This window comes from Arachis hypogaea, chromosome 13 (genome assembly GCF_003086295.3).
Source record: "Arachis hypogaea cultivar Tifrunner chromosome 13, arahy.Tifrunner.gnm2.J5K5, whole genome shotgun sequence".
Classification (NCBI taxonomy): domain Eukaryota; kingdom Viridiplantae; phylum Streptophyta; class Magnoliopsida; order Fabales; family Fabaceae; genus Arachis; species Arachis hypogaea.
In genome coordinates this window covers 130,108,183-130,135,808 of record NC_092048.1, presented here as the reverse complement: position 1 = coordinate 130,135,808, position 27,626 = coordinate 130,108,183, and the positions used below count along the sequence as shown (strand labels likewise).

At 35.4% G+C, this 27,626-nt stretch overlaps 2 protein-coding genes across 2 annotated transcripts; both read left to right on the top strand.

Annotated features, from left to right (window-relative positions):
• The first annotated feature begins 1,635 nt into the window (after positions 1–1,635).
• On the top strand, positions 1,636–10,913 carry LOC112733463 (wings apart-like protein 1). Its single transcript, XM_025782417.3, has 13 exons — positions 1,636–2,560; positions 3,558–3,657; positions 4,517–4,856; positions 5,423–5,535; positions 5,726–5,857; positions 6,215–6,308; positions 6,442–6,552; positions 7,286–7,863; positions 8,192–8,451; positions 9,093–9,243; positions 9,716–9,813; positions 9,922–10,003; positions 10,425–10,913. The coding sequence occupies exons 1-13, from the start codon at positions 2,085–2,087 to the stop codon at positions 10,506–10,508; spliced, it is 2,619 nt and encodes an 872-aa protein (XP_025638202.1). The 5' UTR covers positions 1,636–2,084; the 3' UTR covers positions 10,509–10,913.
• Positions 10,914–18,801: 7,888 nt separating this feature from the next.
• LOC112735422 (cytochrome P450 736A117-like) lies at positions 18,802–27,288 on the top strand. The gene is made up of 3 exons (XM_025784960.3): positions 18,802–18,913; positions 25,390–25,934; positions 26,504–27,288. Exons 1-3 carry the CDS (start codon positions 18,802–18,804, stop codon positions 27,107–27,109), a joined length of 1,263 nt encoding a protein of 420 aa, XP_025640745.2. The 3' UTR covers positions 27,110–27,288.
• Positions 27,289–27,626: the final 338 nt, after the last annotated feature.

The window sequence follows — 27,626 nt, the reverse complement described above, 5'->3', positions numbered from 1 at the left end:
TAAATCCAAAAAAATCATCAATATATTACTCATAATTCTTGTTTCATCCTCTTAACAAGAACTTGTGTAACGGCTAAGAAATCTTGGTGTCAAAATAAAAAAATTTTTGTGTCACGATTAAAAATTTCGGTATTATTTCTTGATAAATTCTGCATAACTGAAAACTTCTCCTCCTCCTCTTTATTATCATCATCATCATCATTATCTTTTTCTTCTTTTCTTATTTATATTCTCCTTCTTATTTTACCTTTTCATAATCATTCTTATTTTACCCTTTTAATAAGAATAAAAACAAGAAAAAAATAAAATAAAGAAGAAAAATAAATATATAATGTTGCAAAATTACCAAGAGAGGATCGGAGGAAGAAAAAAAAATGCAGCAACAATAGTAGCAATAAAAAAACGACAATGAAGAAGAAACACAAAAGAAGAAGAAGGAACGTTAAGAAGAAAAAGAAATGCAGGATACGAACATTCACGTTAGCGAAAATAGTTAAAGTGTGCATTTACGCTCTTACTAATGAATCTGGTTTTTGTTGAATTTAGACCAATTTAGTTGCTAAAAAAATTAAAAAAAGAAAAAGAGAAGGAGAAAAAGAAAGAACACAAAGTGATAATAGAGATATTGATGAGTAGATAATAATAGAGAGTAATTAATGGTAAAAATGATAGAATATAGTGTTTTATTATTTGTTAAGGACAAAATTGTATAAAAATTAATTTAAAAAAAAAGATTTTAAAATGATCTCTAATCTTAAAGATAAAAATGATAAAAAAATTTGAAAACAATTTTGATTTTCATTCAAAATTTTAAAAATAACTTAACCCAACAAAATTATTCCTTTAAGACTAAACTCTAAATATATTATGAAAACTTTATCTCGGACATATTTTCTCTCCCATTTTTATACTCTTTAAAAATTATATTTATTGGACCAAAAGAAAATTAGTTTAGTGGAAGTAGAAATATAGTAATTTCTGAGCGAGCTTATAGAAACTATTTTGAAAAGAGAAGAAGCTCTAAATTCCAAAATCATGTATCCTTTAAAATGATAATTCCAATAGTTACATAGACTCATATTTTATAAGTAATTCAACTTGGTTCGTTTTAATTAAAGTACATTTCTTTCACCAATTTTATTGGGATAATAATATTATATTTTAAAAAATTGAATTAAAAATTAACTTTTTCAACTAACATCATCTGTTATTTTTAAAATTATCTTTTATTTTAAATTTTAGACCTAAATTTTAATCTTAAATGTTAATTTCTTTTAAAAGTAAAACACAAAAATATTGGGATTTTTGGGTATTGTCGAAATATGAAGATAAGATGAAATCATTGGTAATGATTTTTATTTTTAAAATATAAAATAAGTATAATCGTGAGTCGTTGGTAGTAGTTTTTATTTTTAAAAAAAAATCTTAAAAGTAAGATCGTGAACAGAAATTTTTATTTTTTAAAAATAAAAAATTACAAAATTGAAAAAATGACCATTTTGTGGAAAACACCCCTCTCTCCCTGGGAATTATTTTTTTCCCGCAACAATACAAGTCCTATATTTCTATGTAATTTTCTTTTAGCTGTTGCCCCGTTTTGCATAAAAAGAAAATATTTGTATTATTGGGAAACAGAAATACGCAAATAAAATTACCAAATTAGCCTCTACTGATATTCACTCGGGGAATGCAAAATTAATAAGATAACATAAGATAAAGTTACACTGGCCCATTGAATTCAAAATCGCACGGAATTTAATAATCCAATTAACAAAAAAAAAACCCACATACACACAAAAATTCAAAAACCTTAATTCAATTCCCTTCATCCTCCTCCTCCTTCTCTCAGTCCACTCCATCGGTGTCTTCTTCTCCTTCTTCTTCAGCTCACCCCCAACCTGAAAATTCATAAAGACCTCACCTTTCTCCGTCTTCAATTCTCCCCTAATTGGTTCACACAGACAATTCTTTAGACCCTCTTCTTCCAAAAAAGCCCTTTCAACCTCAAAAAATGACCAAATAGCCGCCGCCACCAACCACCACCGTTACGAAATTCCGTCGATCTGGTCCACCAGTGAAGTAAGATGATCGTTCGCACATACGGTCGCCGAAACAGACCCCTCTCGAGGACCTGCTCAGCTTCTTCTCTCAACGACGACGTTTTGGACCCACTCTCGCAGGAGAGTTCACAGAACCACGACAACAACATCTACGGATTCGCGTACTCGTCCCAGGATTCGTCCTCGCATTGGTCCCTCTTCGATTCGGATCCTAATTTAGTAGACGATTTCGGCGGCGGCTGCAGGGAGCCGAAGAGGGCGAGGAAGGGGGAGAAGAAGGCGGCGGCAGCTAACGGGAGTTGCCACGTGGCGATACCTGCGACATCGACGCTTATGGAGGCGCAGGAGTTTGGGGAGATGATGGAGCATGTTGATGAGGTGAATTTCGCTCTCGATGGGCTCCGCAAGGGGCAGCCTTTGCGGATCAGGAGAGCGAGCTTGGTGTCACTGTTGGGTATTTGTGGCACCACGCAGCAGCGGAGGCTTCTCAGGAGTCAGGGGTATGCAAATTTTTTATTTTTTATTTTTAATTTCCTGAAAACTCAATGTAGGATTTGAATCTGAAATATATCTGTTGCAGATATTGGAAATTGTTATTGTTATTGTCACTATTACATTTTGTTTGTGAGGAGATAGTTCAAAGTTTCGAAATTGGAGTGGATGGAGTCTTGGGTTGATTTTGATGTGGTTTGAGATGTGGTTTTTGTATTTATTGGCTAGGTCTTTGGATTATCTTAAAAAATTTTGAAGTTGGGTTGTGATATAAATCTTGTTCTTGGATACGAATATTTGGGGGTGCTTCACGAGGAGGAGAAGTAGAACAAAAAGGCTTATTAGTGTTTTAATCCATTTGTGAGTCTGATATGCAATTCCCATTAGAGTTAGTTAGATTCAACTGGTAGATCTCTATGGTCTCTATGGTTATTTTCCACGTAGAAATGTGACGTTAATGGGAGCTTAGATATGTGTTTATACTATATCGTTTAATGAAGTCTATTGCTGGTGGTTTATTTAATTTTTCACCTTTTTAAGTCTTATAAAAAGTTTGTTCACATCTGGTGGGTGTGAGAATCCTTGCTCAGGCTGTAAGTCTGTATGGGCTGCCCCTTCCCACAGCCTATAGGCAAATAGGTGCTTTGTCTTGAACTTGAACCTATGATATGCAGATTGAAGAATACATTTAACCACTTAGCGCAAGCTAGATTTTAGTTTGATTCACCCCTTGGTCACTTTCTTGCCATTCAACAGGATGCGAATGATAGCTATGGTTCGATACTAGATTTCACAATTAAATAGATTCATAATATTGATTTACCGTTTGCACTATTACTTAATTTCCCTAGAAAAGGCGTGTTAAGTTTACTTTTACCCAATTGACATTATTAAGATTTAGTTTGGAATTTTAAACTGAGTATATGAATTGAACTCATTGTCACATCGAAAAATACACCAGTATGAATGTTTAGCTGATTAGTCCCTGATTTTTATACTCTATAGGATGGCAAAGACGATAACTGAAGCTATTTTGGGCCTCAGTCTCGATGATTCTCCCAGCAATCTTGCAGCTGCAACTCTTCTATACGTTTTAACCTGTGATGTAAGTCTTGTTTTGTTTTAGAATTTGCAGTTGTAATTATGGAGGAAACTTTGGGCTTATAAACATAAAGTCATTAATGTTATGTATGAGAAATTTATTCCATTGCCAAAGTTCTTATAAGCTGCTATTGGTGGAAAGATAGAACTCTCTTGTAATGCTGCTGTAATGATGCACTATTTTCTACATAGTAAGATTTTATTAGAGCTCAATTCCTGTTGTTAATTATTTGATCGCACTTTCAAATAGATCTTTAATACCAAAAGGAAATGCTAAGCACGTGTGTGTATTCCCATTTTTGTTCTAAGTTGGAAGAAAAGAAGAAATCCAGTAGAGGCTTCTATGTGTTAGCACTACTATTTGAGCAATGGAAACATTTTTTTTGGCATGATGTTTACAAATAACCTCTAGATGTGGAACTCTATATGTTTCCTTTGTGGAACTCTATATGTTTCCTTTGTAGTTCATTCCAGACTTAAAGAAAACTAAGCCCAACTAATGTATTTAGGCACCTTCCATCATTACATATTTGGCACTTTGCTATGTTATATTGTTTACCTTTTCTAGTTCTGTACATATCCATTAGAAACAATATTTCCCCCTTATTTGGAAGGCAGGTCATCAAATATCTTTCATGACTTGGCTTAAGAATATGCCTGAGCATTGTGAACTTGGCACCTCATTTATGACAGATTTTTCAGTATTTGTTTTATAATCAATAAAGGAAGCTTCACATGCAATGGCTTTGATTCCCATCTTATATGGACAGCAGTGATTATTCAGTGACCTATACTTCCATTCTGATAGTTTGGACTGTAAATCAAGGTGTTCTCTAATTATCTATAATATGCTTTTGCTTCAGGGTCAAGATGATAATCTACTTGAATCATCTGGTTGTATTCAATTTCTTATAAAGTTGTTGAGACCAATTGTCTCAACATCTATCGCGGACAAGGTACCAAAACTTGGTTCTAAGCTTCTATCCTTGCGTCAGAGTGATGACATGTTCAAAACTTCAATGGGAAGAATGGATTCCAGTTTGGTCACAGTTTTTTCTAGAGTTCAAGAAGTTCTAGTAAATTGCAAAGGACTAAAAACATCTTGTCAGAATGACAGTGTGGTGGAGAGGCCAGAGTTATGCCCAAAATGGTTAGCATTGTTGACCATGGAGAAGGCTTGTTTATCTGCCATTTCTCTTGATGGTATCGTAAAGAATATCAACTTCCACATTTTGTATTATTGTCTGAAGGTGTTCCTTTCATTGTTATAGATTTGACTGTTTGATTCTTTAATTCCTGATGATGATTTTCTTATGCAAACATACCAATAGATCATTGAATCTGTTCATCTGTAATAATGTTTACTGTTTAGAACTTAATGAAGACATGAATAGTTTATTTTGCCAATCTTTATGTGACTAGCTTTATTCTTTCAATTTCCGAAAATGGCATATTTATATGTAGCTACAAACTAATTATTTTTCACTTGTCAGTTCAGTGGTACTGAATTTGTTGGAAGATGCCAACATTACCTACAAATTACTATATTATTGTGATATACGGGTGTTAGTGCTTTTGTCATGTGTCTTTCTATTCCAAATTAATAAATAGTTGACAGGTGTCACATGTAAAACATGATTATCTTGTATTTAATGCTGAACTAAACAGAATGTGTAGCTGTATGTGGTCCCACTGAGTATCGACATACTTCTTCATGGAATTAATTATTACCCGTTGTACTGACACATATGACGACTATGTCTGTCCAGAAACCACTGGTGCTGTACGGAAGGCTGGTGGAAATTTTAAGGAGAAACTAAGGGAGTATGGAGGACTTGATGCGGTCTTTGAAGTCACCATGAATTGTCATTTAGATTTGGAGGTGTGAGCTTGTATGTTAGTTCAATATGTATGCCTTATGTAATGAGTGCAGTTTCCATGTGATGTATTGGGCTTTACATTTTGATTACTTGTTTTTGTTGATTTCTATTTTACAAATGCTCTAGCAATAGGAGTGTAGATGAATTCAATTTGTGGTAATTATTACCTTGAACCGTGACTTTGCCTTTCAGAAATGGGTGGAGGATGATAGTTCTCTCTCTACCAAGGATCTGAGAAATAACAAACATCTGAAGAATCTAACCCTACTTCTCAAATGCCTGAAGATAATGGAGAATGCTACTTTTCTAAGCACAGATAATCAGGTGAACATATGCACTTTGCCTGTTGTATTGTAAATGTTGATTGCTATGTTTTATTGTTTTGGGTTTTGCTTGTGTCACTTCGGGAGTGGATCCTCTCCAGTGAATAAAAAACTGGATGGTGTGCAGTGTTTAATCTAACCATTCACCACATTCTCTCTCTTATTTATTTCTGGTCCCACTATTAAAATCAAAGGTGAGAGATTGCACTGTATTTTGTCAAGTGTTGAAAAAACTGGAGAGGATCCATTTCCGTGTCACTTCCCATTTGTCTTACATGATGGATACTGCACGATTTGTTGCTTTTTTGCTTGATTACCTTTCTAATTTATCTAACTTACATTTACTTTGCCATAATAGACTCATTTGCTTGAATTGAAAGGAAGATTAAATCCTCAGGCAACTTCTTTTTCTTTTACGGAGCTGATCATAACTGTTATAAGGATCCTTTCAGGTAATGATCACACAAAGGCATAAATTCCTGCTTCTGTTCATTTTTTCATTCTTTTCACTCAACATATTAGTTTTCATTTCTAATGGTTGGTGCCTTTTCTTCTCTCCCCTAATTCATGCCAATATTCTTCTAGACATATGTTTATGTCAAAGTGCCTCTGCTGCATCCAATGAGAAAAAGGCTTATGGTTTGCTCTCTATGGTCAGTGATGATTCTGAACCAGATCTGTTCAGAGACCATAAAGGTACTATGTTTTGTTTTGTGTTTTTTTTTTGTTTGGGGGGGGGGGGGGGGAGTGATATGGGGATAGAAGAAAAAAGTACTATATTGCTATTTTGTTGTTGCTACATTCATGTTTATTGATTATAGTTATATATGCTGGACTATGTATGAAGAGCTGCCAAATTGTTATAATCAAACCATTATACAATCATTCGTTTTCTCTAGACAGGAAATATTGCTTGAACTGCTTCCCCTCTTGTTAGAGGATATATCAATACCAATTATCTGTTTCTCTGTTTTTTTACTGACAAAAGGGAAAAAAAAAGGGGGGGGGGGGGGAGGGGATGTAGATCAAGGGTTTTATTTTTAACCCAAATGAATGTAACCCCCCAAGAAAGATTCTTTTCCTTTGTTATTGAGCTACTTACTTGAAAGATGTCATATCTTAATCCTTAATTAGATGATGTTTTCTGAACTGTGGATAAAAAAATTGTTCTAATCTGAAAGAAAAGTGAGAAAAGCCATTGATTTTAGTTGGTATTTTATTTATGCTTTGTTGTTGTCATGTTCTGCAAGATAATTCGGTGGTAACCAATTTGTTTGTTTGCATGATACGTGATAGAGCTCCATGGCGTCGTTTGATTCATGTAGCCGACCCCACCTAGTGGGACAAGACTTTGTTGTTGTTGTTGTTGCTTACTAATGTTGAAATAAGTTTGTCTTAAAATTTTTGAATGCTTTCATTTGAATTTCAGATAATGAACCTTTATTCAAAAGTTCTATCAGCAAGTTGTTTGGTATGAATAGAGCTTCTTCTGCTAAGAATTCTGATGTTTCACGGAACAGCCGACTTTTGACATGTAGTCAGATGGAATGTTCACAATCCATTTCTGAAACTCCCAGCACTTCAACTAGTGATATTTATTCGCTAAAGATGAGAGTTAGTTCTTCAACATCTGAATCTTGCAGTGGTGCATCAAAGAGTTCAGGCTACAAAGCATCCACAATCCATAATAGTTCAAGGAAGAATGTACGGTTTACTGAAAATAGCCCAATTGTAATCTCGGATGATAGCCAAGATCCTTTTGCATTTGATGAGGATGACTTTGCACCCACTAAGTGGGACATATTATCAGGGAAACAGAAGAAATCTCATTCTAAAAGAAAATACGAGGTGCCAAGCAGAGAATTTGAGTATGTATGTCAATCTCAGACTAAAGAGATAGAGATCCAACAAGAATTGAATGATGTTGACATCAATTGTTCCAGTTCTGTTGTTGGTGATGAAGAAGGTTCCATCCTTCTAAGTGATTGCCTTCTAACTGCTGTTAAGGTATTTCCAGCATTTGCTCTTTCCGTATATCATTCATATTCATTTCATAGTCTATGGAATTTGGATTTGGATGACTGAATCAAGGGTTTTTACCTGCCAGAATCAGATCATTTGGCAGTTACTTACATTTAATTTGTGCTTTAAATGTCAGCTGAATACAATTCTTTCTTTGTTTTATATATACTCCAGTAGGCCTATGTCTCTGTTATTCACTTGATCTCTCTTTTTATTTTATTTTAAGCAGAACTCCTATCTGGGTTTATGTCTTACAGCACCCGATATGTCACTTAAGGCTTGTGCACTAACTAAGGTTGTCTTGCTACTGTAGGTGTTGATGAATTTGACTAATGACAATCCTGTTGGCTGCCAGCAAATTGCGGCCTATGGAGGACTGGAAACTATGTCTAAGCTGATTGCTGGTCATTTCCCTTGCTTCAGCTCTTCGATGTCCTTTGGTCAAATGAAAGAAAATACTTCAAGTGCTGAAGACCATCAATATGATAAGCATCTCACTGATCATGAATTAGATTTTCTTGTGGCCATTCTGGGCTTGCTTGTAAACCTGGTAGAGAAGGATGACCACAACAGGTAAGTGTTCTACTGCTTTATGTTTTATGTTCTACTATTTTAAGTTTTAAATTTGAACAATTTACCATGAGAAAGAATGATTTCGATGCATACATGGTTGAATTGTTACACATGCCTCGTCATGTTATTTTGTAGTATTTTCATACTATGCTATTGTAATGATGCATTTGTCTATTTTCAACGTTCACTCTTAGGAATTTGCTAATTAAGTCTTGGCTTGTTTCTAAATGCATTGCTCATATCTTCAGAATTATAATGTAGCATAAAGACCATTCTTTTGTTGCAACATACGACACATTGTAGTGACATAGCTAACATTTTTAAAAGATTATTTTATGATGAAACACTAATATCGTCATTTGATTTATATAGCAAACCACTTAATTAAGAATAGAAGTTGAAAAACTACCCATTTTTTAATCAATGTGATTTATTTTTGTTTTATCTAAAGAAAAAGAATATAATAAACTACTCACCAATTCTAATATCATTGTATTTTCTTTTTTGTTCATATAAACTACAATTGACAACTTGACAAGGAGAAACTAGATGTCTAAAATTGGTTTAGTGTTATCATATGTGATATGTACTTCATTAATGTCTTTTGACACCTTTTAATTTTGTTGCTGGTTTTTTTGCAGATCACGCCTTGCAGCTGCCAGTGTTCTGCTTCCTTCATCCCGGGGCTTGGATCATGAGGCTCGGGGGGATGTTATTCAATTATTATGCTCTATTTTCTTGGCTAACCAGGGTGGAATTGAGGGAGATGGGGAAGATAAACATTCGGCACTGGTAGGTTGCATATTCTTGTTTCCTCTTAAAGAGAGTGGATTATTGTTTTGGATTGGCATATTATACTTTTAAAGTGGAATTCCAGAAATTTCCCAATCTTTCTAATTTCTTGGTTTGTATTGTGCTTAAACAACAACACCCCCCCCCCCCCAAAAAAAAAAAAAAAGAAAAGTCAATTTTGTCGTGCAATTATGAGGCCACGGTTAAGGGTAAATTAGTTATTTCAGATGTACGAGAAAGACTAAAAGAATGGTTGGAGTCTTTCTTGACTTCATTGAATTCTGACATACATAAATAAGTAAATAACTGGATGAGGACTTAAAACTCCTAAGATATTGATCTTTTCATCTAGGTCTTATCTGATGTGCCAATTCAACCTGTTTAGTAGGACCAGCTCAACGTAGGGTGTGAAAGGATGTGAAATTTGATTGCGGATGATGTAGCATCAATAATCTTGTGTTTCATCTTGCAGGATGCTGAAGAAGTTGTTCTCCAGGGTGAAAAAGAAGCTGAGAAAATGATTGTGGAAGCTTATTCTGCCCTGCTTCTAGCGTTTCTTTCTACTGAAAGGTCCATACCTAATCAATTTTAATTCACCACCCCCCACCCCCTCCCTCTATTTACTCTTTAACTTCTCTTGCTTACATCAAGGCTTGCAATTTCCTTTTTGGTCTACAGTAAGAGCATCCGAGCAGCAATTGCTGACCATCTCCCAGATCACAACTTATCTATTCTTGTGCCTGTGTTGGACAGATTTGTGGTATGTTGCTCTAACCATTGAGATAAAATTGGGGAACTAGTGAAAAATAGTATAATTTGTTATCCTTTTTTTTGGGAAGGGTAACTAGAGTTTGGGAACTTTAATCTGAGTGTGCCAACTATCATATTTAGTTTGGAGTTTGCATAAAATGAGAATATAATCTTCAAAAGTCTAGTTTGAGCTTGCTGCATATCAGATCTCAGAAGGAATACTTTCTAAAACTTAGTTGCTAGAATGCTTTTTGACCAGAAGTCATCAGATTTCTATGATTGAGTTTCATGTGAGGATCTTTTGAATTATATGCTTCAATGGAGATGCCTACATCTTATGCCTAGGGCTTGCGACTTTACCACTTCAAACAAAAATCCGACTTTGCACCTTTGATACTTTTCTTAGCTCATGATGGTATCTCTTTCTGCAGGAATTTCATCTGTCATTGAACATGATTTCACCAGAGACTCATAAAGCAGTTAGTGAAGTCATTGAATCGTGCAGAATTCGATGAAAGCCCAGCACATCGGAAAACTCTGTACAGCCACAGCGTAAGTTAGGTTTTTATTACTCAACACAAAATGGGACTGCTGCAGCTTAGTTCATTACAGAGTCTGACCAAGATACATATACTTTATGAATGCTATACCATGTCCTATATTTGTATCACCATGCTGGTGATGATGTATACAGAAAATTAATAGTGGGTTGCATTATTATTAGCATAGTTGTGTGTGTAATCAATGGTAGTAATTTTTTCAATATTTTTTGTTTATTCATTCATTTTTCGTGTATCAGAAGCTTATATATTTTGTTATAAATGCTCATGTAGAATAGCCGCGACCTTTTTCTTCATATTTTCGGCAACTTGACATAAGCCGAGATTGAATCAGTGTTAAATAATCATAATATTTAAGTAGATATCTGTGCATTAATCATATGTCAGTTTACATTTTACAAACACAAATGATTTCTGGTTCTTTCCAATTAGTATTTCATTGATCGTTGCTCCTTATGTTCTGTAATCAAATATTGGTTTTAAACCTACATGGGCACAAGATGATTTCGTTTGATGCATAACCGAAACTTTCACGTATTGACTTTGATAAATTAATAAGCCAAGAACAGAAAGAATATAAAGGAATTCAGCATGATGTGTTTACAGCATTATGAAATAAGATTAGGTTACTCGAAAGCGTAAGCCTATGAGTTTGAAGGTGCCGTAAATTATTAAATTTCAATGTCTCTTTCCCTGACGTGTTTACTAACATGCCAATGAAATTGATGAAACCTGAAAATATAAATTAGAAATTTGGATTAGAAGGTGAAATAGCAGATGAACCTTCATGATGAATATCTTATTACAATTTGGATTAGAGTCAATGCCCGACGGCGGAAGCAATATATTATTTATTTATTTCTATTATTATCTAAACTACTCAAAGAAGAGAAGGAAAATTAATTTTTAAAACTGTGGCTGCTGAACCAGTTTTCAGCTATGAAGCACGGATTCGCTTATGGTGCCAATCCAACGCCGACACGCGGTGGATACGTTAAACGAGCGTATCAGCGGCGTATCTTCTTGCGGTACAGAATTTTGGTAAAGCGGTCACGAATTCGAACGAGTGGCGTATCTTCTTGCGGTACAGAATTTTGGTAAAGCGGTCACGAATTGGAACGAGTCCAACCCGATTCAGATGTTCATGAGACGAATCTTTTTCGTTGGGCTGCAAATCTGCAATTGATTTTGTGATTTTATGGCCCGATTAACTAATTTTTCCTTTTTAATTTTAAAATAAAAACAAATCAAAATTTAAATTTAAAAATAAAATAATTAATAAATCAAAACCTAAATCTACTTACTGTTTGTCTTTGGTAGCTTATTTACTCACTAGCTTAACCGTTCTTAGTTCTCTGTGTTATATAAGAAGAAAAATAGAAGATACAGAGGATGATGGACTTGAAGCTGAGGTGTTTGTGGATGATGGACTTGGAAGAGAAGAAATTGAAACATTTTCTATTAGCGAGATGGTAAGAATAGATTAAAGTTTTTTATTTTTTTTAATAATTGCATAATTTTAAGACTTTTTTGTGCAACTATATTTACTCTTATATTTACAATATGATGTTTTATTAATTTAATATATTATTTAAATTTTAATTCACAACGTATCCTAAACATGTCGTATATAATTTTTTATAAAAAAACGTGTCGGCATATCCTACATTTGGGCGTAATTCTATTTTAGTCCTTAAGGTTTAAAGTGTCCTATTTGAATCCAAAAAAGTTTTATTTAGTTTTAATGTAGTCCCACGATAAGGTCAAAGTTAAATAATTAACGGAATGTCCTATATGACAGTAGTATAAAAACAAGATCGATAATCTGGAGAACAATTACAAGCTCGAGAGGCACAAAATCAACTGTGGATGCATCAAACATTTATTTATCAGTCTTCTTACAATTTAAATGAAATATTTTCTATAGAACTAAAGAGAATGATAAATAAATGTATTGATGCATCCACAGTTAATTTTGTACTTTTAGAGCTTGTATTTATTCTCTAAATTATTGACCTTCTTCTTGTACTAGTGTAATATAAGACATTTCGTTAATTATTTAACTTTGACCTCACAGTGGGACAAAATTGAAGCTAAATGAAACTTTTTTAGATTTAAATAGAACACTTTAAACCTTAAATACCAAAACAGAATTATGCTGAAACATAGAGACCAATTTAATACTTTACCCTATATTTTACTATGTATATAATTAAACTTATTCCCTATATCAGTCTTCTTCTCTTGTCCATGGTGGGTAAAGTTGTAATTTTAATGCTTTAATTTTTCAAGTTGTAATTACCGGGTCCTTTCAGCTTGTAAGATTCAGAGCAGTAAATAATGCAAACGTGGTGCTTGCTTTTTAGTTTGAAACTTCGAATAAAATAAAGAATTTAATTTTAATGTATTCAGTATAAAATAGTTTTATATATGCATTTAACTATAAATATTATATCAATAAAAATAATTATTTTTTATATTAATTACATAAATAATCATCCAAAGAACGAATATAATTGTACAACTGTGTAAATACTTAACACTATTTAATATTTTTTTTTTTTTGGTGACTGAAATAAATTAAACAAAGAAAAACAAAAGAAACAAAACAAGGAACTGCTTAAATAGAGGGACAGTCCCGTTTAAAACTACTCTTAAACTCCTCCCAAGGTGAAAGAAGCTCCACATGCGAAAGTTGTAACTTCATCGCCATCTTTGCCATAGTATCTGCCACCGTGTTTGCATCTCTCATAATCAAACGAAAGTCAACACGCCAATTCCAATGCATGATATCTCTTATTTTGAGCACCAGTGGATCAATAAACCCAAAACCATCTTGAGTAACAAGATTAAATGCTTCCACACAATCTGTCTCACAAATAACATCTCGTTGACCCACATCCCAAGCTAAGAGATATCCTCTCCAAATAGCAAACAATTCTCCTTGAAGAATACTATTACTCTCAATCATTCCCAAACACCCCCTTTGCCAGCTCCCATTACAATCTCTAATAACACAAGCAAAACCAACACTATCACCCGAACCAAAATAACTAGCATCACAATTAATCTTAAAAGTACCAATGGATGGGGGATTCCAAAAACCATTTAGAGTAGAGGAAAGGGACATACGTTGTAATTCAAAAATATTTCTAAGCTCCTTTTCTGAAGTTAATGCCAGACAAATGACTTTTTCCGGAGGCCAAGTTTCATGGGGATTAAAGATGTCGTTATTCCTTGCTCGCCATATCCACCAAAGTCCCGAAAAGAATTTGAACGGGTGCTCTCTGCTATGATACAAGAACCAGTTCTTCAAATCCAAAGGATGACAAGGAATATCCAACCTTTGCCAGACAAGCTGAGCTTTTGGACAATCCCGAATACAATGTATAACCGATTCCTGGCTAGAAAGACATCTTGGACACCTATCCGATGACGACATCCCTCTTCTAAAGCGAAAACTTGCAGTAGGAAGAGCCTCCTTAAGACACAACCAAGCCAAAAACTTATGCTTTTCCGGAACAAGCTGACGCCAAAGCCAAAGCCAATTCTCCTTCTCCTCCCAACCAAACAGCTGCTTACACAACCACAAGTAACCATTGCGTGAGTCATAGACTTTGGCAGCAGACCCACTCCAATACCAACCCGCTTCCGGACCTGCTTGTTCATCAACCGACCAAATATCCTGTATCCGGAGATTCGAATCAGAAATGTGGACATAATCCATCTCATTAGATAACCGTCCTTCTCTCCTCCAGCTAGAAAACCAAAAATTCTGGTTCAAATCTCCAATACACCAAGCAAACCCATCCTTCAACACTTTCCAAGCCTTGCAAAGACACCTCCAAATGGGAGAGTCCTTGTTCTTAGGATAACTAAAACAGTCATATAGAGATGATCGGTATTTGGCATCCAATAATTGGACCCATAGCTTGTTTGGCTGCTGGAAAAAAGTCCAAACTAGCTTCCCAAGAAGAGCAATATTTACACAATAAGGATCTCTAATCCCCAAACCTCCATATTTTTTTGGAGTAACCAGTACCTTCCAACTAACAATATTCAATCCTCTTCCATCAACTTGTCCTTTCCAGAGAAAATTCCTCATCATAGACTCCAATTTACTAATGATTCCTTTGGGAAAAATAGAGACCTGCATCTGGTACGTGGGAATAGCAGCGGCAACAGAATTAACCAAGCAGAGTCTACCAGCCCGATTGAGTAAACTCCCTTTCCAGCTTGCTAGCCTACTCCGAATCTTATCCAGGACACCATTGAAAGCTGAACGAGTCACCCTAGAATGGCTAAGGGTAACTCCAAGATACTTGCCCAAATCCTGGACAAATCTGATAGAGGATACCCCAGTGAAAACCTCTTTCCTTGTTGCAGAGACATTCTTGGAGCAAAGCGCTTTAGACTTCTCCACATTAATTTTCATCCCAGATGCTTTGCAAAAAGTCTCTAAAACCAACATCACATTTTGCACTTGTCTCTTTGTAGCTTTACAGAATAGAAGCAAGTCATCCGCAAACATTAAATGGGATATTCTTGGTCCCCCTCTAGAAATAGCAACCGGCTCCCACAAGCCCAAATCAACCTGATGACTAATAAAGCATGCCAGTTGCTCCATACACAACACAAAAAGATAGGGTGACATAGGGTCTCCTTGTCTAAGACCTCGGCTAGGAGTAAAGCCATTCAGACGACTCCCATTCCAAAGAATAGATAAGGAAGAAGCAGTGACACAATTCATAATCAAATTAAGTGTAGGAATAGGAAAACCAAAGCTCTTAAGGGTATGAGCTAAAAACCTCCAGTCAACTCTGTCATAAGCTTTCTCCAGATCAATCTTAAAGGCCAGTGTGCCTTTCTTTGATTTAGTCTTCTTCATAAAGTGGAGGACTTCTTGAGCAATAATGATGTTGTCAGGAGTTCCTCGTCCCGGAATAAATCCTCCTTGAAGCGGGCCAACAATCTCCGCAAGATGAGGACGAAGCCTATTAACAAGGACCTTCGTGATGATCTTGTAAACTACATTGCAGAGACTAATCGGCCTGAAATCTTTCATAGATACCGGTGATTCAACCTTTGGAATGAGAACCAGTAAAGTCTCCAACATTCTCGGATCAAGAGTAACACCGGAGAATGCCTGCTTAACCATCTTCCAAACATCAAGACCAATGATCTCCCAATATTCTTTGAAGAAGAAAGCTTGAAACCCATCCGGACCTGGAGCTTTAAAAGAGTTCATGTGAAAAACAGCTGTTTTGACTTCCTCCATAGTAACTGGTGCCGTAAGATTATTGCAAGCTTTCTCATTCAGAGAAGGAAGAGGCACATCACCAAGGCAACCCAAATCAACATCATCCAAATGACAGAATAAGCTTTTATAGAAAGACTCTGCTTCTTGACTCAGAACCTCTGGATCAGTTTCCCACACTCCATCCTTGAGAAAAAGGCCATGAATCTTATTATGCTTCCTTCGCGCAAGAGTTTGAATATGAAAGAATCTTGTATTCCTATCCCCGAACCTTACCCACTGCTCTCTGGACTTTTGGAACCATAGGAGCTCTTCTTGCACTAGAGTATTATTATAATCATCAAGCAACTGTTGCTCTTTCTGACGCAAATAAATACTATCCACCACTTCCAAACGCTTTTGTAAATAATTAATCTGCTGCTCTAATTCACATTTCTTAACAAAAATGTTACCAAATACCTTCGAGTTAAACTCTAGTGAATTCTTCTGTACTTCTGAAAGCTTGCCATGAATTCCTCTATTACCAGACCACCATGACTGGTTCACAATATCTTTATACCCAGGATGAGTAGCCCAAGCAGCAACAAATCGGAAAGGTCGATTCCCTTTAGGCTGAGGACGACCTTTACAACGCACCAGAATAGGGCAATGATCAGACTGAAGCCTATTTAAAACTTCTGCATAAGCCTCTGGAAAGATAGATAACCAACTACTATTTATACAGACTCGATCAAGCTTTTTTGCCACGTCAACATAATTTTTCACCCTCCTGTACCAAGAAAACTGCCTCCCGATAGTCTTCAGATCAAACAAACCACTATCCCCTAATGAAGTAGCAAACATGTCTGCTCTTTGATGAGAAAATTGACAGCCCTTAGATTCATGAGAAAATTTGACTTCATTAAAATCACCAAGAACAATCCAAGGTCCTTGAAAAACCATGGATTGTGCAACAAGATAATCCCAAAGGAGAACCCTTTTATTAAATTGAGGACTGCCATAAATACCACTACACCTCCAAATTAAATTATCAAAGTGAACCTCAACAGTAACACCCTGATCAAAAGCATCAATGAACTTACAACAAACACCCTTCATAGAGGATAGAAACCAAATACCTCCCTTATGCCCCTCTGCCTCTACTATACCAACAGAGTGATACCCCAATCTTTCCCAAAATAATTTTAAATGCTGAAAAGGGGAGTGAGTTTCAACCACAATAAAGAAAACAGGTCTAAATTTCCTAACAAGTTCCTTACAATGCACCCGGGCTAACTTATTAGAAGCACCCCTAATATTCCAAACAATCATATTTAAACTATCCATAAATAATAGGGACAGAATAAATAAGAACATAAACTCTAAACAGAATCACCAACCTCAATAGGTGGTTTGTCCTGCGGTACTGGCACACTCTGATCCTCAATAATTGCCACCTTTGGACCCCCTGACACTGCACTTGCCATGCTTCCATCTACTAAGGTTTCCTCCGTTGTGCCACCATTTTTATCAACTGGCGAGTTCTGCAAGGAGGAAGGCCGAGGACGCTTCCGTAGAGAAATTCCACGACGTGCAGGAGTTCTGCGCAATGGAGATGGCGCAATTTCATGTTTTTCTTGCTTCCCCATCCTAATGCCAGTTGATTTGCCTCCATCACCATGCAAATTGGGCCTTGGAACCCTTCTCGAACCAAACTTGTGCTGCTTTCCATCTTGGTCCTTCAAACCTGATGACTGGCCCATTGTAAATTTTTTCTTACGCAGCACTTGTTGCCAGCCTTCTCCATCATCCATGCATGCCTCATTAACAAGACCATCAGGCACGTGAGGAGCCAATGATTCCGTAACCACATCCTTCCCTTTAACAACTCCTAATTTCTCACCTAAATCACGAGCTTCTGATTCAGCCTCTTTTTGAATCTCATGATTGTTGTGTGGCACTAGTGTTGGGGCTTCATTATTTTTTCCATCACCAAAGGAATTTATGTTTCCTTCCAAGGACTCCTTCTCCATGCACAACGATTTATCATGCCCATACCGTGCACAAGTAGCACAAATCAACTGTAAACTCTCGTACTCCACTTCATAAGTCACACCCTCCACTATAATATGTTTGATTACAGGCAACTCAAGATTAATTTGAACACAAGCTCGGGCATATTTTCCTCTTTCTGCAAGCTTAGTAGCCAAATCTACTTTCACCGGAATCCCAATTGCAGAAGCAATTCGCAGCATTGCTTGTTCCTGGTAGCACCAAATTGGAAGTCCCGAGACTCGAATCCATACCAGCGTTGATCCAAAGGATTTTTCGCATGGCCTAAAATCCACATCCCATGGCTTTACTGCAACATAGTGACCGTCTATCAACCACGGGCCACCAAGAATGACTTTCTCACGATCCCCAGCAATATCAAATTTAACCAAAAAATATCCAAAACACTATTTAATATTTAAACTCTAAAATAAATTATCATAACTATTCAAAACTCCTTACGATAAGCTCAACACATGTGAACATGTGGTTGGGCATATTTGACTTTTTGAGTCCACAAAACAAAGAATTGATAATAGTGATGCTGTTTTAAGTTTTAAATTTGGTGTAAAACGAATACAGAAACTCGAGGGAAAAAATTAATAGTCCAAACATTGGATCATGGGTTTAGCATTCTTTCTCATCCTCCACAACAGCTTGGAAAACTTTTCGCCGGTACTAGAAACTTGAGCACTCTCTGTTTATACCACCATGGATCTGTTCACCACCATCATGTTACCATCTTTATTCATTATCCTACTCATCATCATGAAATGGCAGTATTCCAAACCCACAAACAAAAACTCACCCCCTTCACCTCCAAAACTACCCATACTCGGAAACTTGCACCAAGTAGGTTTGTTCCCGCACCTGTCACTCAAAAGCTTGGCTGAGAAACATGGCCCCTTGATGCTCCTTCACTTTGGCAACGTTCCAGTGTTGGTGGTATCTTCGGCCAACATGGCGGAAGAGGTGATGAAGACCCACGACTTGGTGTTCTCCAACCGGCCACCGCGTAAGATGAGTGACATACTCTTGTATGATTCCAAGGACATAGCCACCTCTCCGTATGGTGAGTAGGGCTGCATAAAATATAGGAGGAAGAATTATTTTTTATTAGAATTATTTAATATATTTAAATATTTATTATAGAATATTAAATATTTATTATTTTTATTCTTTTAATATCTATAAATTTAAATACATATAATTTTTTTTAATATTTTCTTATCTCTCTAACACGATATTAGAATTATAGTATCTTTCTTGAAGAGAATATGTTATTTTTTTTATGAAATTATCGTATTTTTTACACTTTTTTTATGTCTTTTTTTTTTTTCTTTTGTCACTCTTTTGATGTTTTTTCACCTTACAGATTAACCTATTCTCTTCGTTTTGTGTTTTTTCGAGTCTAATAAATCAAATACTATTATTATCTGATTATTTATTCTTATGGATAAATTATATATTTTTCAGTCACCTTCCGACAGTTCGTTATCCTCTGACATTTTACCATCTCTTCACAGTTTGCCACCTTTTCGGGCTTTCGGCAATTTTTGAGCAGTTCGCCATCTTTTCGACAATTTTGTTTGTGCTTCTTTTGTGGTAGTTTCGTCTGCACTTTCGTTGCGACAGTTTTGTTTGTGCTTCCCTTGCTGGCTTTTTTTTCGGCAGCTGTATCTGCGCTTTTTTTGCGATAGTTCCGTTTGTGCTTCCTTTCGATAGTTCTGTCTGTGTTTTTCTTGTGGCAGGTCCGTTTATGTTTCCTTTCGCCAGTTTCGTCTGTGTTTTTTTGCGACAGTTTCGTCTGCATCTGTTCCATCAATTTATGCATTCCTTTTTATTTTGTTGTTTTAAATAACTTTCAAACTCATGTTGTCATTTGAGATTGATGGGAGATGCTAGAATATATCATGATCAACTAGTTTCTATAAGAATTATTTAGTATATCTGAATATTTATTATACAATATTACGTATTTAATATTTTGATTATTTTAGTATTTATAAATATCCTTCAATACTATATCATTTGACACAACTTAAATACATACAAACTATTTTTTTACTGCTCAAGTCTTGTCCCATTAGGTGGGATCGACTACATGGATCAAATGATGTCATTGAACTCTATCATATATCATGTCTACAAAGAGACCGTTTATATGTAGATTTTGTTTGACCACCTCATGGATGGTCTTCCAGTCTTCCTATATCGTCCTCTACCTTTTACCCTTTGTCCATCTTCCATCTCATCTACCTTCCTTACTGGGTACTCTGTTGATCTTTTTCTCACATATCCAAATCACTTGAGACACAATTCTACCATCTTTTTCACAATAAGTGCTACTCCAACTCTCTTCCTCTTATATGTTTGTTCTTTATTCTATCCAATTGCATATGATCACTCATCCATATCAACATTTTCATCTGTGCCACACTTAACTTATATTCGTGCTCCCCGTTTAGGGGTGGCAGTGGGGCAGGTAGGGGCGGGTTTTTGTCCTACTCGACCCCGCCCCGCCCTCCTTTGACCCTACTACTACCCGCCCCACCCCTACCCACGGGTAGTAAACTATTCTACCCTAACCCGCCCCTGCGGGTACCCGTCCCGTTCCTACCCGCTCCGATCAAAATTAACTAACATTTTAATTTTTAAATATTCATATATAAATTAAGATAAAAATTTAAAGTTCATATTTAAATTAAAATACAAACATAAAATTCATACAACTTCAAATAACTTGAAAGTAAAAAAAGTTAATGTTTGAGGACTACAAATTTAACACCATAATAAAAATATTACATAATTAAATATAAGAGTCTTCAATCCTTATTCTTGATCACTTTCAACATCTTCATCATCATTAAAGGTTTGGAAGTCAAGATTCAAACCTGAAATTCAAAGAGATAACAATTAATAAGTTAATTAGTATTAAGTAAAAAGTTAACATATAGAATGCTATTGAAAAAGACATAAAAAATGATAAATAATATCATAAAATCAGATTATTAATCAGCCATCAACAATCAACAACTCAAAATCAACAATTCACAACACAAAATCGAATTATCAATCATAAAAAAGATAACAATAATAGACACTCACTCTTTGTGACAAGTACAACAAATTAACTCATCTTTATGCTATCGAAAATTTTTATGACTAACACAATAATATCACACTGTAGTCTCTTCTCTAAATACTTAAACCAGCTTGACAAGAACTAACTTTTTAAAAAAATTTAAGTTTATTCAATGTTAATTCTAATAAAATTCATTGTATAAAATAAGAGACCAAGGGACCAAGGGATTAATAAGCAAATTTGATACAACAATGCTAAATATAAGCTGTAACATCACCAACTCTGAAACAAGAGACCAAGGGAAAGGAAAAAGAAAAATAATAAGCACTAAACAGCTAGAGAGAAGAAAGATCATATTCTGTATTTAAAGAGTTAGTGGACCTCATATCTCATTATAAGCAGCAAGTGAATCACTCATTACTTAAATGAGTTTCATGTGTATACATAGCAAGCATGATGACTTGATGGTGTTAGATTGAAATCAATTATAACTAATCAAGCACAAATCACAAGAATATACAAAAGGATAACATCCATTGACTGACTCTGAATCATCTCCAAAAGAATACATGGCATTATGGATAATCAGCCTTCAATTTTATAACTACCACAAGTATCTTGATTCATAGGAAATATTAATCAGGAAAGCCATAAACAATGCTTAGACAGGAAAGCCATATGATATATATTTAACATAAAAAATGAGAAGTAATAGATAATTTCAGTTTCCAAACATACTTTGATTTAAAAAAATAAAGATACATAAGGCCAACACATATAAATTAGGCCGATTCTTATTAGCTAGTAAGAAAACCAATAATTATTACTCAAACAAATTGCAAAGCTCATGCTTTAAAGAAGTACATAAATCAACTCAGCTTAGCAAATGTTAATTTCTTTAAAAAAGAGAGGACCTTGGCAGGGCCAACAAGTTCTTGAGGGATGAGGACATCATTCTTTATATCGTCATCTAGGAATTTTTCAAGATCAATAATTATTGTACTCAAAAAAGTCCTCCGTCAACAATTTACATAATATTAATGAAAAGGCAAGTTTAACTGTTTTAACATAAAAAAAATAAATTATAAAATCTACTCACAGAAAATAAATCTGGAGAAGGCAAGAAGCAGAGAGCAAGCCAGTAAACTGTAAGTAGTGAGTAAAGGAGGTGTGCTTGCTACTTACCAGTGAGACGACAACAGAGGAAGGAGGGACTGGAGATTGCAAATCGAAGAGAAGAGCGGCGAGGAGAGTGACGACAACGAGAGAAGTGCGAGCGAGTACGGTGAGAGAGAGCGGCAAGGTGAGTGACTACGCGACGACGGCGGTGAGCGACTGAGCAAAGCAAGCAATAGCGGCGGTGAGCAAGGTGGCTGCCTGTGTGGGTTTCTAGGATATGGGTAAGTGAGTGCTGTGTGTGTTTCTGGGATTTGGGTATGTGGGTAGGTGGGTATGTCTGTATGAGGGAGGGGAGGGAGCAACCCTAATTGCTAAAAGAGTATATATATATGAGGGAGTATATGTACACTCCGGGGCGGGTTTACCATGAACCCGACCCCGTCCCGCCCCGATCCACAGCCGCCCTGCTCAGGACCCGCCTCGCTTCGGGCCGGGTTTAAACCCGCCCCGGGCGGGTAGGGACGGGTCGGGTACCCGCGGGTTCGGGTACTCCTGCCACCCCTATCCCCGTTGACTGCCCAACACTCTATATCATAAAGCATAACCAGTGTGATAGCAGTGCGATAGAATTTACTTTTAAATTTTAAAGGTACTTTTTTTTATCACAAATTTCGTAGGATGTTTTCTCCAATATTCACATTTGCATTAGGATTTTTTCTTTGGCAGCCAAACTTACATTCCATATATTCCGTCTTACTACGGTTTATGCGCAAACCATACACTTTTAGAGCTTCTCTCCGTAAATCCAACTTCTTATTTAGGTCTTTCCTTAACTCTACTATAAGGACGATATCATCGGTAAAAAATATGCATCATGACACAGGCTCTTGGATATGCTCTATGAGCACTTCCAAGACAAATGTGAAAATATATTGACTTAAGGATGATCCCTAGTGTAACTGTATGCCAATAGAAAATTTCTCTGTCACGCCACCTTGAGTCTTTACACTACTTGTAACCCCATCATACATGTCTTTAATTGTACGAATATATGCGATCCTTACTCTCTTCCTTTTCAAAATCTTCCATAAGACCTTTATTGGCACCTTAGCGTACGCTTTTTCTAAATCAATAAACACTATATGTAGATCACTTTTATTATTACGTTACCTCTCCATCATCCTTCTTAATAAGTATGTAGCTTCAATGTCTGGCATAAAATAAAATTTGTTTTCTGTTATTTATGTCTCTTGTCTTAGCCTCCGTTTTATCACTATTTTCCATAACTTCATGGTATGCCTCATGAACTTGATCCCTCTACAGTTTTTGCAACTCTGCATATCCCCTTTATTTTTGTATATAGGTACCAATGTGCTCTTTCTTCACTCATCTGACATCTTCTTTAACTTTAAAATCTCATTAAAAAACTTGGTTAACCAACTTATGCCTTTCTCTCCAATGCCCTTCCAAACTTCAATCGGAATATTATCGGGTCCTACTGCCCTACTATTTTTGTCTTCCACTTTAGAACCTCTTTTACCTCGAAATCTCGAACCCTTCGATAATAGTTGAAGTTTTGATATTCTTCCGTCGTGCATAACCGACCAAGATTCTGAAGAATTTTCTGTTATTTATTAAATAACTCGTAGAAGTAGCTCTTCCACCTATCATTGATCTTCTCATCTTGAGCCAAAATCTTTGTCTTTATTATTTATGCACTTAACCTGATACAAGTCTTTCGTTTTCTTTCAAGACTCTTTGCAATTCTATATATACATTTTTCTTCTTTTTTTGTACCTAAATACTGGTAGAGATCTTCATATGCTCTTATTCTTACTTCACTTACATCCACTTTTATCTCTTTCTTAGCCATCTTATATTTTTTTTCAATTATTTGTATTGCAACACAAAAATCACTCTTTAAAGCATTCTCTTTTTGCCTTTATCTTTTCTTGTACACTCGCATTCTACTACTAGAACTCGTTGTCTCTTGGCCCTATCTTTCTAAATTCACCAAAATTTTCTTTTATTGTTCTTCTAATAACTTCCATTATCCCCCTCTACATCTCCTCTGTGCTTCTATCCTATTCCCACTTTGCCTTTTCTCCTATCCGTCTTATGAAACTTCTTTGTTCCTCACCTTTCCTCCGTCACCATCTTGTTCTTGGTTCTTCGTATAATGTCTTTTTCTCAATTTTTACTCAACGCAAAAATTCATGACAAGCATCTTATGTTGTGTTGTTAAACTCTCTTTTGGAATAATTTTATAATTAATGCAAAATTTTTGGTCAACTCTCCTCAACAGGAAGAAGTCGATTTAAGAGTTTATCATGTCATTCCTATAAATTATAATATGTTTGTCTCTCTTTTTAAAACATATATTTATGATGAGGAGGTCAAAGATCGAGAAAAAAGTCTAAAATAATTTTACCATCTGTATTGACCATCCCGAAATTATGGCCTCCGTGAATATTTTCATACCCAATTATTTCTTTTCCATCATGGCCATTTAAGTCTCTTCGTAAGAAAATCTTATCTCTCGAAGATATGTCTTAGACTAAACTCTCTAAATCATCCCAAAATCTTATTTTGTGTTGCTCGTCCGAACCCACTTGCGGTGCATATGCGCTAATCACATGAAAAATATCTCATTTCACCATAAGTTTGATAGAGATGATCCTTTTGTCCACTCTCTTGACATCCACTACCTCCTTCTTCTATTGCTTAACCACGATAATACCTACTCCATTCTTATTTTTCACCTTTTCTGTAGACTAAAATTTGAACCCGAAAGTATCCAACTCCCTAACTTTTGCGCTGACCCATTTTGTTTCTTGTAAGCACATGATGTTAATCTTTCTTCTTGTCATAGTATCTATTACCACCTCTATAGATTTTCTTATTAGAGTGCTTATGTTCCATGTCTCAAATTTCAACCTTCTATCGCTCTTATCTTTATCTTTAGCTTTTTCTTTGTAAACTAACTTATTTACCTTCGTCTGTTCACGAAAACACGGGAATCCTTACTCATTTAACGCTACACTCGAGCACCGATGCAACGGCTCTTATTCATTTGACACTATACACGAGCTATACATTGCGTTGTTTCCGGACAACGACATAACTTTAGCGCAATAACGTCTTTGATATATGTCATAAAAATTTGACTAAGTTTTTATGCATAGTTGTCAAGGTATAACATAGCCCTCTTCTTTTATCGGGCTTGAGACCGACTATATACCGCAAGTGTAGCATAGGCAAAATTATATATATATATATATATATATATATATATATATATATACCCTCTAAAATATCTCATTCTCTTACGTTACGTAACGCAGGTGAATACTGGAGGCAGATAAGGAGCCTAGCCGTGTTGCACCTTCTGAGCAACAAAAGGGTTCAATCGTACGGCCTTATTAGGGAGGAAGAAGCTGCAAGAATGGTTGAAACCATCAAAGAGTTTGCTTCTTCTTCTTCTATGCCCTTAAACTTGTCTGACATATTCTTCGGTGTTACAAATGACATACTGTGTAGAAGTGCTCTAGGGAGGAGATATCGTGGAGGAGGAGAAGGGTGCAAGTTTCAGGAGCTGGTTTTGGAGTTTGGAGACTTGTTGGGTACAACATCAATAGGAGACTATATTCCATGGCTTAGTTGGTTGAACAAGGTTGATGGTTCTTATAGAAGAGCATCAAGAGTGGCCAAGCGTCTTGATGAGTTTTTGGATCAAGTGATTGCGGAGCATGTTAGTTCTGGGAAAAGGAAAGAACAAGAGGGACTTACTGATAGTGTTGATGATTTTGTGGATGTTTTGCTTTCTGTCAAGACCAGTAACGCTGTTGGATTTGAGTTTGACACAATAACAATGAAGGCAATACTCGTGGTAAGAAATATTTGAGTTTGATATATATATTATTTAGGCAATTGCTATCTTATTCTCTAGTAAATTATTTTTCACAATAACGATACTGAGATTTATTTTACAAAATGAGGAATAGTCATCAACTTATCATATATCTTGTTAATTATCATACTCTTAAATTTTGTTAATTTCATAATAAATGTTTTTTTTGTTGTTGTTAGTATCTTATTAATTGCAGTCGTTTAAATACTACATATTTTCTAAGAGAATAATTTAATTTTAATGATTTGTGTGTTTCAAGGATTACTTAAAACGGATGAATTTACACTGAACGTAAGAATTTTAATAGGCTTTTTAGTAATTGAGTTCCGAATATATATTAGGATATCAGTATATTTATAACAAAATAGATAATTATTTTTTAAAATAGTTCTATCATTAACGGTGGATGAGCGTTCCTTTTTTCCAACTTAATTAATTTTGACTTCAATTTTGTTGAAACTTGTTAATATGATTATTAATTATTGTAACTGTTGATTAAGTAAAATTTTAAATTATTAATACATATTTAATGCGAATTATTTATGCAGGACATGTTTACGGCAGGTACGGACCCTACGTACACTGTGCTAGAATGGGCAATGGCGGAACTGTTAAAACGGCCAGCGGTTATGCACAAACTTCAAGATGAAGTGAGAACTGTTGTTGGAAACAGAAGCAACATAACCGAACAAGATTTGGTTCACATGAACTACTTGAAAGCTGTGATCAAAGAAACACTTCGGTTGCACCCTTCACTTCCAGTTCTAGTTCCTAGAGAATCCACCAAAGGCATCAAGTTGAATGGATATGACATTGAAGCTGGAACACAGGTGTTGGTGAATGCATGGGCCGTTGCAACGGACCCAAAGTGTTGGGACCAGCCACTTGAGTTCAAGCCAGAGAGGTTCTTAAACAGTTCGGTGGATTTCAAAGGGCGTGATTTTCAGTTTATTCCTTTTGGTGCAGGAAGGAGAGGGTGCCCTGGGATGCAGTTTGCCACTGCTCTTGATGAAATTGTGCTGGCTAACCTTGTTTATCACTTTGATTGGGATTTGCCTGCTGGTTCTAAGGAATTGGACTTGTCTAAATTTTATGGACTAGTCCTGCATTTGAAATCAACTCTCTTGGCTATACCAACCCCTTATTATGAATGAATTGAATTGAATAAGTTATGACGAGAGAAAGAAAATCTTGGACAAAATTGACAATGAAGTTATATACTTCCTCTCTTCTAGAACAACTATCACAAGTAGTATACTTAATGTATTGATACTTCAATGTATTTAATTGCAAATTTTAATATATTAAATTATGAATGTATCAAATTTTTAAATTGACTGATATTTTAAAGTGAGAACAGGAATATATAATGTTCAATAAAATTATATATTTTCTTATTTTTTTTATCAAAAAAATATAGATATTTATTGCGTTCACTTTATCAATTAATGCCGTCTTATTTGAAATTAGATTTGCTCGAACTGAATTGATAACCTACAAGTAAGGTGTAAGGTTATCACAAAGTAGTATGTTGATAGTTATAAATCAATAAAAAATATAAAAAATATTATTTTTGAATTTATTAAATTTAATTCAAATATTAACTAAAATGATATTCTAGTTAGCTAAATCACAATACTTTACACGGGATATAATTTTTTAAAAAATTAA